General features: G+C 40.5%; 1 protein-coding gene across 2 annotated transcripts in view; it reads right to left on the bottom strand.

Moving 5' to 3' along the window:
• Positions 1 to 15,966, bottom strand: part of LOC133521545 (microtubule-associated protein 1A-like) — a 132,180-nt gene that overhangs the window by 77,718 nt on the left and 38,496 nt on the right. For both annotated transcript variants that reach the window (XM_061856567.1, XM_061856569.1), the window contains one exon: positions 14,507 to 14,671. In XM_061856567.1, coding sequence (XP_061712551.1) covers positions 14,507 to 14,671 — 165 coding nt within the window. The remainder of the gene's footprint in view (positions 1 to 14,506; positions 14,672 to 15,966) is intronic.

Genomic DNA, 15,966 nt, shown 5'->3' with positions numbered 1-15,966 from the left:
ATCTTCATAGGTGTCTAATATATCTATGTATTACATTTTATTTACATAATGATATAGCATATTAGAACTGAATACACAATTGTTAGGCAATGTATTGTTGCATATTACTTTGCTCCGCAACAAATTGTGGTTCATACCGAGTAATCACTAGTCCGATTTAGAGAAGTATCAATACGTCATATTAAATCATTACGACTTCGGTAAACTAAAAGTTCCTGAAATTGTTTCCTCACACCAAGTAATAACTTTCATTTATGAGCTAAGCACGCATAAGTAGGTTATGTCGGTCACCGGCCGGCGCCGCATGCGTCTAATTAACTGCAATAAACCAGTACAGAATAACTATAGTAGTTTTCATCTTTTTCACTGAAACCTTTTATGTATGGGAGAGCGTATAGGTTATGCAGCGCGCCGGCCGGCGTCTCCGTCGCCGGTATAAACATAACAATGCGAAAGCGTAGGCGGTAGCGTGACTCACATATGTCAACAGCGGGCCTAGGGTAGCTCCTGCACTCACTGCACTATAGGTAGACTTAACACGGTGGTGCTCTCGCGGTGGCCGTCCGCGCGGCCGGCGTCTCGGGGACTGGCGCGCGGCGGAGCCCGAGCGCACCCCGCGCACTCCGCCCCTCCGACGCCAGCGCAACGCGCCCTCCAGATGTTGCCGGCTGGCATGGAAACCTCCAGAATATGATGTGATACTTTCAGACCAACAGGGACTTTAATGTTTTTTTAATGTAACCACAGTAGACACAACGAATGCATGGGTTTGATTCTCCAGAGTGGACGCGACTGCTGGACTGATTGACCATTTCCGAGACCTCCAAAAAAGTTAACGAAAAGTTCTACTACTCTTATTGGGTTCTTATTAGATGGTGTTAGGAAAATATAGGAAACAATTGTTGTTAAAACGATGTTAATAATGATAGACGCAGCGGGATATTGGCCCCTCGGTGCATGGCTATAGAGTCCGGCCGGCCGTCGACCTCGCCGGCCACGCTCCAGCGCGCCGCGCGCCGACTCTCCGAAACTTCGCACTTCACTTTTCCACAAGGAACAGCGAACGAGCTCGATAGCCGTGAAATTGCTGCCAACTGACGCAACCGACATCACTGTCGATAGCAAAACAAATGCAAAAAAATGATAAAACAATACTTTCATCATCCTGAAATCAATCTGCTTTAAGTTTTCCCAGAAATAATTCAAGCACACTGCTTTCTTCTGTCAGTTTTTTGATGCCTTGTCACTTCGACATTAAGCAATATTTATCTTTAATATTCGCAAATTGTTTTCACGTCACGTTTTCCACGAAACTCTTCACTTATTTCCCAGTTTTGTAGTACCAATTACAGTAAATTTTTTGTACGGCTTTTTACCAATCGCTATTGCAACTACCTCTTAGAAAACCTTTGCGGTGCTGCAGATCGGACATGCTTGATCAGCCTCGTCTAGAAACTTATACTTATTGAGAAGCAAAATGATCCGAACTGCTGTGATCATCAAAATCATATCATGCAAAATGCATTTTACTCGAAAACCCTCGATTGCCGTTACAAATGACGATGTGCCGTGTGTAGGCTGCATTACAATAGTGTAGAGTAATTAGCCTTTCTAGCATAGCTTTCACCAAACCCGGGGAACCAATTGCTAAATGTATTCTTTGCATATTAAAAATGCTGAAAAGCGTCTGAATATTTATAAAATTGCGTCATCGAAACTATCTAAAGTGTCTAGAAATAGTTACATATGACACGCTCGACAGAATTGGTGAGGATTATTCATGGAACAATGGAGACATTACTGGTAGGCCTGATATGGCGAAGTTGGGTTGGATCAGACATAGCCCGCTTGAATCAGAATGAGACATCGCTCAAATCGACTGCGCTGGTATTCCCATTGTAACAGGACATCTCGCCTCAATAGAACCAGTAGCAGTATTATGTCGGGATCCGTAACAACTATGCGTATGCGTAGGTTATACTCATAAATGCCCCGATGCGATAGCTTGGCAAGTTACTGGAACGGCAGCCCTGGAGTCTAACGCCTCATAAATGTTCGCTCGGAGCTATTATGAGTCGTCATGACTCACCGTCATGCTTGCAAAAACCAAAAAATGACCACGACGCACATTGCGCAACAAATAGGCGGATAACATTTGGGCGATATTCACACGAGTCCACTTCTGTTTACATATACCTATACATACGTAACTGTACTTGTTTGTTCGTAATAACTATCTGAGGACCAATAAATCAAACTGTTGAACAAATCATTGCCCTTGATGGATTGTGTTGGTACAACATCGCTCAGAACTATGGAGAAGTTGGTAAAAGTTCCCATAAGTTGGAATGATATTAGAAGGTAAGGTACCTACAGTTATCATACATGTAAAATGTAATGAAAACGAAGATAAGGGATAGTAGGTAAATAAAATCTCTAAGACCGGTAGCATGACCCCCAGATAAGTAAGGACAAGTTTAATGTCTATCTTACATTTACGGATAGTAGTGTTAATACAATTGTATTAATAAGTATTGGCACTTAGTTATGTGTTTGTATTTATAAATTAAATTAAATTAAATATCCGTTTATTTCAGGCCGGGGCCCATTTATCATCATCATCACTGTCAATTATAGAACCAATAATAGTCTACTTAGAGAAACAAACGCGTAGCTTTTGATAACACTTTACAGTTAGCAAGCGGATGTCACGTCCTTAGGTATTCTTCAGTGATACCCTCTGCCAATTATGGGCCATTACTCATGCGTGTGATATTTTTAAATTAAATACATGCCAAACGTTAAGTAATAATAGGTTCCGATTACTACCGGCCGATAAGTCGGTCCATTATCCCGCTAAGCTATGTAGCATCTAGCAAAGAAGCATTAACGCTCAATCATTGTAATTAATTTATAAGATATACGATCCGATAAACCGTGAAGTACGAGTACCACTACGAGGCGAGCAGAGTTTAGAAAATTACAGGCGGGTTTAAAAGATGTTATGTGCAAGGCCTGACGACTGGGGACATGAGACTTTTATTCGTCTTAATAATTTGGCGGGCGTGTACGAAAAGTGAGCGGTCATTGAACCTGCGTTTGCGTTCACAAAAACAACAGTCTATTGTGGAAGTGCGTTGCACGGCGTGAGCGGCGCATCGCCGCGGAGTGCGGACACGCGCCGCCATCCTTCTGTCGGCGTTAGTAACATCCCGCACCTAATGGCATTTCAGAGCGATTGTACCGCTATGACAAAGTCTACACATGGTCTAATGATGTGATAGTCAAAATTACAGTTGCAATGAGTTGCAATTTTGATGGAATGGCCCTGTTTGATCTTATAAATAGTTAAACCTACAACCCTTTTACTCATCTTTAATTTCTCGCTTTAAGATTTACTTCGATTGACCAATGATGTCGATATCTTGGTGCGGTCAAACTGTCAACTTGGAAAGGCTATCGTTTTACTGAAACGTATCTAAAACCATGACAAATGATATGATAACCTCTGCTTGAGTTGCTGTTTTTTTTGTATTGTTTTCTTTTATTGATATGTGCAATAAAGAGTATTTGTATTGTATTGTATGATCAGGTATTAAGTATAATATTATTGTAAGTATTATCAGAATTTAATAAGAGGATAAATTAAATATAAATCATTGTCTTACGTTCTGCGGGCGAATAGTCGGCTTATGCGATTCGAGAACCAGTTTCGCGATGGCAATACAATGGCGGCGCAAACATGGATCGCCAAACCAAACAGAGTGCTCGACAAACATTACAGGCCGTCTCGCCATCCTCATTTCGTTCCATGCAAATTTATTCAGCAAAAAATATCCTGAGAAGGCAATGAAACTCGAATATACGCCCTGATATGGAGAAACGAAGACTTTGCTTTAATCGTTGGCCGTAAAGGATGGCAATCTTTGGCTGGTTTTATTACATGACAAAGTTGACTTGGAGCAGACATTATTTTAACTGTCGTACTTATAAGTCGAGTAGCGTGAAACAATAAGCTTGTTCTCATACACTGTGAAGTGTGTTAAAAATCTCTTCCACAAAAAAAAAGATATGATTTTGATTAATAAATTAAAAGCTAGCTAGTGTTATGAAGTTATAACTCGTGCCTATACATATATTAGTCCCAGGTTTGGTATGTTTTATGTTAAGTATTTTGTAAAAATAAAATAGAAAAAAATACTACGAATTAATGTAAGATCAAGGTTATTAAAAATGCATGGCTTGCAATCCTATGAGGTACAGAACATTACGGCCCAAAAAACGGGCATTAGTAATCAACTTTTAAGGGCCGTCACAATAGATCACTGCTTGGTCGACGACGTGGCACTCAAAGGCCCGCAACTTCCCAATAATAAATAAAAATAATAAATATTAAAAATAGGTGCTAATCGCATAAACTAGTGCACGTTAGCGCGTTACTCTCGTCTGTTATTGGAATTCATTCAAACATTGGCAGTGCAATATAGTAAACATAAAATTAATGAACGGAACAGATTAATTTAGATACAACATATTAAAAAATATGAGTTGATAGTTTTCTTATTCCAATTAGGTGTTATTACAACTTCAGAAGACAATACCTGTATAAAAGCCTTGTAGTAATCTATGGCAATTAATCTATCAGCTTAATTAGCATGTGAATGGTGATGCGAAGGAGAGCACTCGACCGGAGAAGAATGGCGGTGCATTCTGTAGCACTGTTCATGTGTGAATTGCATTTAGATAGTTTCGCTTGGCGTCGCGGAGTGGCCGTCGCGAATGCGGCGCTCTCAGATGCAGATCAGAATAGATGTTGCATGTATCGCGATTTGTATGAAAAAAGTCACATACTCACTAAATTTACCAAATGAGTAGGTACGTCATAAACGTTTAATTGCCCAAAAGAATGATAGGTACAACAGATATACATTAGGAACAGTTACAGCAGTCACAAGATTAGAGCGTAATTACTCACTTAGCCAACATGCCAATCGTTAACGCTCCGTAGCATAGCGTAGTCATCACTCTCTATCACTCTTCCATATCAGTGCGACAGTGACAGTTGCGTTTCGTACGCTACGGAGCGTGTACGATTTGCATGTTGGCTACGCGGGCAGTTATGACCTGCGCTCAGTTTTAGTTGGCTTTCATCATCTTCAGAAAAGCAAGTCCGTTGGTAGGTGGGCGCCGTGGGCGAAGATGGTGCGTTTGGGAAGTCTACTAGATTATATGTCGTGGATACGTGATGCTACACGTACGATAGCTGGATTAATTAGCAAAGACGAATTGACGGAAGATAACGTCGCCATGTCCATGCGGCGTAACCCGCCCGGCACCCTGCCACTTTCTCTCGTTGCAACCAGTGAAAAGTAAACGGAAAAGACTGCTAATTTCCTTGCAGTCGCATACTTCATTATTGTAGTGCTTATGCTTAACCAGGATAGTCAAGCGAGCCTTTTGCCTCAACATCTCCTGCCTTTCGCAGTTACGTCTTTTGACCTCTTATTGTATAACTGCGGAATGGAGTTGTCAGAGATATCAGTAACAGTATCAGATGGCGCTACTTAAAGAGGTGTCGCAAAGCGCAAACACTATCTGTTATATTCTGATAGCACTCAGATAGCATTGGGCTGTCTGAGGTCTCTAAAATATCGCCAGCTACAGTCTATTATTTACTTGTCTTTGCTCCAAATCATAAGCTGAGCATACGTTTCAGCGTATGTCAATAACCTCTCTATATAAAGCGGTGATAGTTCGCTGAGCGGCTGCTAGACTAAACGTACAATTAAAAATATCATTGTGCGTTCATTACTGAGAATCATTGCTTATCTCGGCGTTTTCTCGGCTGCTTCCTAAAGAAGACCGCGAGTTTGCTACCTACAATACCGATCAGTGATACAGATGATTCAATACATCAATTATGTACCTACCTATATCAATAAGCCAGACATTACCAATAAGGTCCGACCGAGATCTCGGTCTCGGTCTCGGCTCTCGGCCAAAATGGGCCGAGATTCTTGCCGAGACCGAGACTAGGCAATAAGTTATCATTGGTGGATTTTGAATTTACCGCGCACGAGCGCCCGTTTCTAAGCCACCCGTTGGTTGCTTCGCCCGCTTGGTGTGACGTTTTTGTGATTTTGATTGGATTCGTACCCACATTTTAAGCCAATTACTTATCAAATACGACGTTGGGATCGGATAGGCTCGGTTGCCAGTAATTAACTAATTAACTTAAATTAACTTGATGTGGGTGTAAGATGACACTGGATATTTTGATACTTAATAAATTTTTGTTTACGGGAAAAGGTAAAGCAGTAGGTAAGTACAAAACAATACCTGTGGCGGATTACTGTTGTGAAATATTGGACATAATTTCATGCTAACTTTGCGGATGCTTCTATACAATTTTGACGAAACTCGCGGTGTGGTTTTTGAGACATAGGTTGATTTTCATTTAATATGGCTTAGCTTAGTAGCAGGTCCCTAACTGACTAGTTTAACGACGAGCATTGTCACAATTTAACGGACCATAACGCTGAAAAATTACGTTTTTTGGGTAACAATATAAAACTTTTTTAATTTTGATTATTGTTACTGTACCTCTTTTTGTGCACATCCGTATTAGAAAAACCGGCCAAGTGTCGGGCAACGCATATTGGAGGGTTCCGTACCTTCATACAATACAAAAAGCCAGACAAGCAAAAGAGCGAATGTTCGTGGCATTTCCTTCATTTTAATAAGAAGATATTCAAAATCATTTTCCTGAAAAAGTATTTATTACAGCTTAATTATTTACCTTACTAAGATGCGACTTACATAATACACCTTCGTTCCATATACCGTTATAAAATATATCGTATAGTTTTCGAGTAAAATGGTTGTGACATACGGACAGACACAGACAGACGGCAATGGCGAAACTATAAGGGTTTTTGCCATTTTGGCTACGGAACCCTATAAATACTATTTATTTAATAGCGCTAAGAAGTGGCCATGAAAACTTTTTCTGATAAATCATCGAATTTCGACTATTAAAACATGTTGATAGGAAAAATCGTGTTCTTTCTTCTATTTTATAAATTCTCGGTCTCGGTCTCGGTCTCGGCCGAGAATACCATTGAATCTCGGTCTCGGTCTCGTTCTCGGCCGAGACAGAAAAAGCGTTCTCGGTCGGACCTTAATTACCAAACTAAAATGGGACTGAGTTTGTCATTAGTGCGCCTATAGGATAATGACAGATGGGCCAAATTGGAAACTATAGCATGAGGCACCCCCAGGTCAACCATGGCATACCTACAGTGAAAAACGATCACTATATTCACTATGAACTATAACTAGAGAAAGTTACAAAAATAAAAATGGTCATTCGTCATTCCATATTGACAACATAATAGCTTACTCCAAAATTTCAATATCAATATTGATAGAAGAGGCAGAAAAATACATCATAGATAAAGCAAACATTGGGGTCAAACCACCTGACGCCAGCTTGGGTAGGATAGGAGCCCATGAGGCAGGTCGCAAGTCCGCGGCGCGTGCCTTAGCCATCTATTCTGATTGACTACGCGACCGCTTATGCATCATTTTCTTAGGCTAACCAGTTCACTAAGATCTCGAGATCGACAAATGTGCACAAACGAAGAGCACTATTTAACTGGTTTGTTGGAAGGAGCAACTGGCTGCATGGAGTTGGAATGACACTAGCCCTATCTGATCACGATGAATTATGTATACCGAAGGGGCTTACACGACCACAGCCTGCTTTCGAAATGTATTAGGGGATCATACGGGCGATAATTTCAGCGAACTAGCTGAAGCAAGTATAGTTAGTTCCCGTTACGCTCGCTATGACGCAGTGTTCATGTAAATTTTAATGACTCAAAGTTGACTACTTACGCCTAAGGGGTTCTTTTGCAAGTCTTAAGGAAAATTCTGGGAAATATAAGTAATACCTATAATAAAACATTAACTATAGCCACTTTAACGTTTTATGATATTAAAATACAGTAACATTGACACAACAAATATCGAATTGCATTACAATCCTTTAAAAAAATAGAAATATTAAAAGCAAAGTACCTATCCAGAGTTAAATCGTTCGAAAAATATATACGTAAAATTAGTTATTTCAATCAGAGACACGTCATTTGCAGGCCATATACTTACTTTAACATATGTCTTGGAGTAAGATATAAATATCTGAGAGAGTAAGCGTGAAAACATGCGACATTAAATTACAGTCAATGTCACTTTGTCCAATATGTTTTATTATTTGCTCTTGCATTATGCATTCATGGCTGTAATAGGCTAGTTTCCTATAAACGAGTTTAATTTGTTTCTCAACAATGCCAAATATGTATAAGGAAACAAGTGCGAGTCGGACTCGCAGAGGAAGGGTTCCGTACCATTATCTATAAAAACGGTCACCCATCCAAGTACTGACCCCGCCCGACGTTGCTTAACTTCGGTGATTGGATGAGAACCTCGAGATTGGAAATAAATATTTATTTTATTCTGTTTTTAGTATTTGTTGTTATAGCGGCAACAGAAATACATAATCTGTAGAAATTTCAACTGGCTAACTATCACGGTTCATGAGATACAGCTTGGTGACAGACGGACGGACAGCGGAGTCTCAGTAATAGGGTCCCGTTTGACCCTTTGGGTACGGAACCCTAAAAACAAAGATAAATACTTTATTTATGAACTTTTAATGATTTTAAAAGACCATATATTCATATATCTACTAACCAAATCAAAATAAGGTGCTTTCCTAGTACTCGTATTTAATTCATAGAAGCAAATTGTTTTTACGTTTTAATTTCATCTAGAGATTAAGAAGTAACTGAATATACTAGTTGAAAAAGTGCCTACGCTAAGTCGGGTCATTTCATTAAAACTCGATCGTGTCCACACCTTCTATTTGCACGTTCAGTGCAAACCGATTTGACAAATAATTTAGCAGGCTAGAAGAGCATTCATCATCTTGACGTTACGCTGCAGAACAGCGGACACCCACGTGGCCCGGTACCGTGAATGTACGAGAATGCTGGACCGGAGCCAACCAGACTAACGCATAAAAATATGCACTACGTAAGTACGTTGTGCACGTCATCGGCGTGTTTGTCGCCTAGTGTAGCCCTTGGAGTAGGGAACACCTGAGACAAGACTGCATATGCAATTGCTTCATCTTAGTTGATTTAGTTGTATGCGAAGGTGAACAAATCGAGTCAGTCTCAATTCAATGGGCACGTATAGCCAGTAATCGGATAACGGGCGAGTTATTAGGCAGTAACCCTTTTGGAAGAGGAAAAGCAAATGACCCAGACAGAATCCAACGCATGGTACATCCAATATTTAATAAGTCATATATAATATACATACCCATCATTAATTTTTACACTATTATGTTTATGAACGACATGTTGATAGGTGTTAGGTTTGTGACATTTTTCATAGTACTGATGATGATGATACCATGCCCATTTACCACCTACTTATATGCACTTAAGTTATTTAATTACTTATTGTTAGTCATTAATAAAACGTTAGTCACAGACAAAATAAATGGACTTTGAAACAAATTACAAACACACATAACGCTGAAAGCGTATTTACAACACAATATGCGGAGCATAAGTTTCTCGATTCTCCCTTCCGTAAGTATATTACATCATAACTCGTAAAGAACTACTGAGTAAGAAAATTATAACAGAATATCTCAGAATCGGAGAATTATTGCCGCGGGACACGAGCTAACTTTAACAAAAGAACATCCCAGCTACTGAACTTTTAACAATCTTAAGTTGACTCACTCCAATTTGAATAAGGAGCAACCGTGCCAGAATAGAGATGACAAATTTCGATAAGGGTGATCTAAACTGAGGTTTCCAACAGTACGTCAGTTCTAAGGTGGAAGAATACGGCTTTATTTAGCGTCGGAGGTTTTGCGGCTCGAGATAGGGGTGGTACAATAAATGTAATGATGTCAAAGCGAGAGGGCCGCAGTAACGAGCGCCCTCCCGCCTCTACGGCTCTACACATTCTTTTATTGCAGTGCACCCCTCGCGACAGCCGCGAGACCACTCGACTGGAAATATAATCACTACAGAAACGGGTCGTTTTGTAAACAGAGTGAGTTGAGGCTGGTTTAATTAATTCTCCTGATCTTTTTAAGCCGCGAATTGGTGATAATTTAACCTCAATGAATGAGTCATAACTGTGTGACAGGCGGTACGATAGGCGAATGATTAAGACAATGGGGTTGTAATGGATGCGAGACGTTGCAAATGATTTCGTTTGCGCCGCTCCGCCTGTTTACAATGCAAATTCATCTAGCACCGCCCGCGCGCCGCCTCCGCGCCCGACATGTCATGTGGAGCGCGACTCCGTCCGCGTACACTTTCATAGGAAACAAATCATGTACGCAGGTTACTTTCGACAACCGCAATCACGTGACTGAACTGATTACGATCTAAGAATTTTCCCTTAGTTTTCATTAAATTTCACAGACTTGAATACGAGAACGTAAAATTTTTAATTAAAATTCACGCTGCTCTGCACTGACTTGCGAGGAATTTTTGGTAATGTCATGTAGAAATTACTAAAGTGGAATTATGCCACTTTTTACTACACTTTTTTATATGACTCCGGAGACCTTTAAGCTTAAGCTAAGAACGTACATAATTATTTAATTATGTGTTCGAAACGCAACAATGATGATGATTAATTATTTAATTTTTGATACAATTTATAAAAAAACTCCAGGTGACCCTAACTTAGGCACTAACAAAAATTTTGTAAAGCTAATTAGGTATGTACCAACTGGCAGAAGAAAGGGCACAACGTACTCTCTCGTGCCGTAGAATTTGTAGATGCTAATGAGCTCGGAATAGTCCACGGCTTGTTAAGCAACTAGAGCCTCACCCTCATTAATCTGTACAAACTTTTCTTTAAACGAGCAACCGTTTAAAATTTATTTTTGTAATCGCCAAACAATTTTACGCGCCAGCCTACGCCGTAAGCTAAGAGTAATTGTTAAACTGGCAATTAAACTCATTATACGTTAACCCAGAAGGCACGCTGTTCCCAGTTTAAAATAAACGACATAATTACTAGAGCTGTTCATTGCGCTTCATCGCATAATTACACAATCTACTCGTCCAATTGGTAATAAATAACATTAGTCTAGTAGTTCTGCATCAATTCGTCAAAAAATTGCACCGGCTAAACAAGGCATTAACATGCATTGTATTCAAATATAGTCAAATTTTATAGCGACAATCAGGTATAAAAGCTATGCCATTGGAACATGTAGGCAGTGGATCTGAATGATCGATTCGAATGTTTCTATTATTGTATTCATAGCGTAACTCGTTAACCCGTGAATGAAAGCTAGCAGATACTGCGTATGTCTCCAACAGTGTCAAGGTCAAGAATGGCACTTAGTTTGGTGCCAAGAAGCGTCTCCGCGTTGAAATGAGCACGGAATCCTCGTATTTTACGACGGAAGTGAGGATTGAGAAGTAATCTGATATTGTTGTGATGTGTTGTGATATGTCATCAGATTAATAGTATCGGGTTAGCAGTGACATTTAGTAGGATGCGCGTGCGCGTGAATTATCGTTTATCGATCTATCGCGTACAATGTTATCACAGCGATCGGCGCGCCGGCCGGGCCGCGCTCCCGGCCCGTGCTAGCGAGGAATGCCACACCAGTGGGAGTCACTATCTGAACGCAATTTGACATCAATGCATGCTGATGTAACTTATCGCAGCTACCAATCATTCCAGTTAATAACAGCTGCTCCAAATCCGACGCCTACGTAACACAAAATGGAAAGATCAATAGTCACCCTTATAATGGTATCTAATTTAAACAGATGAATGGATAATCAAACTAAATTGGATAGTATGCTGAACGCATAGAAATCCAACAATCCTTTTGATATCTTAACATCAAACAGTACTAAGGGAAATTTCCGAATATTCAAATGGAATGGTGACATGCGAGGAAAGGCCGCGGCGACAACTTAATCCTGACGATTCGGCAATTTTAACAAGGGATTGGGGTAGATGGAATTGAGTCTCTGTAGTTAAACAATACGAGTGATTTCGGGTGCATCGGACGCAGTAAGTTCAGCTAGCCCCCGGCGAATTAGTGACAGCTGTCCTCCCCTGTTTGAATACGTACTCACGGACGACAGTTTAAAAGACTAAATCGCATAATCCACGGGACGGACAGGCGCGGACTGCCAGCCAAATGGAAAACGAAAAGCGATGTAGGGATTTAGAACCCACTGAAAATATTAAATTAAGCGGGGAGTGACAAATTAAACCAGGTCAAAGTTCGAACTCTGCAGTTTGTTAAAAGCATGTTTAAAAAGACACGCAGTTGCCCTTTACAACATGAGTCTGCATGCCCCAAAGCCTGCAAAACCTCTTACAGAATTGCTGTGCCCTTGCAGGGCCCATGTCGCTGTACTAAAAATTATATTGTTACACCTTTATGTAACAACGTGGAAATGCAATACACAATAAACAGCCAAAACTATTAATAACACTATCCGAGTTAGTTGCTCCACTCGTTGAGAGCTAATCCATCAACAATCTCCACGATATTGCGTTTACAAAGAGTGCACAAAGCTAATAATTAGAAAGGCTTCAGCGCGAGGGCACGGGCCGAGGGCTGCGACAGGGGGCGAAGCGAAAACAAAGTATCCAATTTCTCCACTTCCCCACTTCCGACGCAATTACTACACAATATTGTGGGGCTGCGGTCAGGCGCCGCAGCCCGGCTGAAATCTAGGCACCGCTGCAATCTCGTTACGGAACATAAAGTACAGTTTTATTGTTCTCCTTAGGCTTTTTTCGCAAGACCTATTCAAACAAAGAAACCTGTACCCTGAATAAACCGGCGCAAACGTACAGGTGTTCATTGTTTTTTAAAACTGTAGCCAGTGTTGTGTGACTACATGAATGGAACGTAAATCTCGTCATGTTGATTTTGCTATCACTTTAGCTAATTGACAGTAACCTGATCTGGTAATGTGCGGGATATAAATCACGGATCTCCTCTCGGTCCAAACGTCAAACTGTCATAATGCTGATGGACACTGTGAAGGGGCGCCAACGCCAACACACGCATCCCTATTATACGATGTGTCAACAAGCGGGACAATATTATACTCGGCCTTTATTAAAATTATCCGACTTACATTGCTCAATTTAGACAGGGGAGTACTTTTTGTTTGATTACTACTAATCTAACGAAGCACTTTTTTAAACTCATAAAAACGCGACCCCTCACGAATGCTTCCGTCACCGAGGCATTTCAACGTAACCCTTTTTTGGTGGGGACCCGCAACATAACGAGGTAACGTTTACAAAACAAGAAAAATGTTGTCGAACAAGATGAAAGCTCTTATCGCCCAGGGCGTAGCGATCCATTAAAGGCACTTTAGAGTAGACTCGAGGGCACCAATGCTACTGTATTTACAAATATAAGAAGTCCTTCCGACTGTTCGCAACGTCACTTTAAACGGGAGACTTTGAAGGGAGTCTGCTATCAGTCAGGGGTCTTTTAAACTGTTTGTGTTTAGCGTAAGAGCACTCAGATTTTAAGCAAACACTCTTACGTTACAATCATGTGACTCGCCCCGCACATAACAATCGACGTACTTGAGAGGCGTGCCAATCAATGTCGATCGCCAAATCGTGTTATAAGGCCAATTCTGTTGCACGTTATAGACAAATATTGTATGCCTAATATGATTGTGTAAAAATAGTGTTGCATGTTTACCGCAAAATTGTAATTACAAATCATTCATCATTCAGAATGTATTACGATCACGTTATTTGTCGGGCCATAATATTATTTTCAGTTTACCTTATTTTGCAAACTAAGTATTTATAAAACAGAAACCACAGTCGTGGCGACTCATACATTGATTCAAGGCCAGCAAATGCAATTTAGTAGACACCGACTTCCCTTCGTTTCCCAACTACCTATCGCGAAGAATGGGGGTCGAGCTGTGATTCATTCGCCGCACAATACATTTATGTGATTCGCATTATAACGACCGTAAAATTGTGTTAATAAAAACAATTTTCACGCTTTTCCTTTTTGGTACAGAATACAAATAAATTTATAAATGCTCATGTTTGTTTAATTACACACATTCAATACAGTTGAACAAATGAATCAAATGATACATGAAATTCAGCTTGCAGTATGAATTTAGATATTAACGATAACATAATATTAATACTGCAATCAATAGAGTACCTACCTAAGCCGTGAAAGATCTATCACAATACACTGTGCTCATGCTAGTAACCTACACACTTTCTACCTTACATATAGCACGAAGGATCCAATCGTCCTGGACACAAATGCACAATGAAGATGAATGACCGAGCGATCGTCTGCCGTAGGTATATACGAGGGCTTTGAACAATCGAAGGAAGCCTGCCAAGGTCACTGTCTCGGTATTTCACTAACCTGGATCTGCCGCCAGCTGTCTGTACACGGCGAGCGCGACCTCGTCTTCGCTGACGAAGTCCCACAGCCCGTCGCAGGCCACGACGACGAAGTCTTCATCTCCGTCTAGGTCCACGGTCGCGAGCTCTGGTCGTGCGGTCACGTAGGGTTTGTACATGGCGTCGCCTGCGAGACAAAAAAAAATTATGAACACTAAATAAAAAGGAACAAAAATTTAAACAAACAAGAATGTTTTTTTTTGCGTTGGTCATACAATAGGTATGCAGTTGCAGAATGACATGTAGATAAAATCACTACGAAGTAGAAGCCCGAAACCCCAAATCGAACACGCAGTGGATTTGGCTGATGAAACAAGAAAAAATGGATTGCTGATTGAAGGATTGACCGCAATCTGAGGCGACTAGACGGTTTCATCCTTACGTGACCCACTGAGTTCACGTAGGTAACACAAATGTTTTCCCTGCAGTGTGATACCATATGAGGCACCACATAATAATAACATCTAGAATGAGTCTGACCGACCAGTTTAATAGTTACGGGATGTTTGTGCATAATTATAAAATATATGCAGACATAAAAGTTGCGGCCAAGCTTGCAAGACATATATTTTAAAGATCGTAAACTTAGCGATTAGTGACGCAGTTAGTGTTCTTGAAATCATCTGGTCTGGATTTACTCTGCTCGTAGGCACATTGCTCCTAATAAACATGGACTCAAAAAGTACCCTCTTTCTTAAACTCTATAAATGTTCGAGAAAGTTGACCCACACATTCCTAGCGTTGCCAGATCTAACATTCATTGAGCAAATAAAAGAAGAACCATTCTACAGGGTTTTATGACTTGTACTTTTAAATCAATTTTTCTGGTATTGGATTTGTATGACATTATGTAAATAAAGGACTACAGTGTTATAATAGTATTTTATGCAACAGTTGTATAAGAAGGGTCAAAAAAGGCGAGTGGCGTGAGTTACAATGTGAGCCGGAGCCGAAGGCGTAGGCGAACATTGTAAAGGAATACGCCACGAGAGAAATACAATATTTTTCCTACGAGTCAACAAAAATAAATCTTAATTTAGGTAAACAAATTACAGCAAAAGTATATAGCCAAGACGCGCGAGCATACCTTGTTCCGCGCCCGGCCCGCCCCGGGCCGCGGCCGGCCGGTCGGCGACACCTCCTCGTAACTCATGAGGCCCTGGTACTTGCTACTTGCTAGATTAATTTTTTGGACAGTTTTTTTTCAATTTTGGCCACCGTAGCCTACGGAGACTAATAAGCAACGCTAAGCGGTCTTCGTAGTCTATGGGTGTTGCTATATTACGGGTGTCACATGCGTGTTTCTGACTTATGAAGTAATTATTTTTACTATGCAACCAAATGAATATTTTGTAAGTTGGCAGCAATGCACTTAGTTTAAAACTGTATTCGTTTTGGTTTTGTTAGGTTGGTAGCCATTAA

The sequence above is a fragment of the Cydia pomonella genome, chromosome 9 (assembly GCF_033807575.1).
Source record: "Cydia pomonella isolate Wapato2018A chromosome 9, ilCydPomo1, whole genome shotgun sequence".
NCBI lineage: Eukaryota > Metazoa > Arthropoda > Insecta > Lepidoptera > Tortricidae > Cydia > Cydia pomonella.
This window is presented reverse-complemented; position numbering and strand designations above follow the sequence as displayed.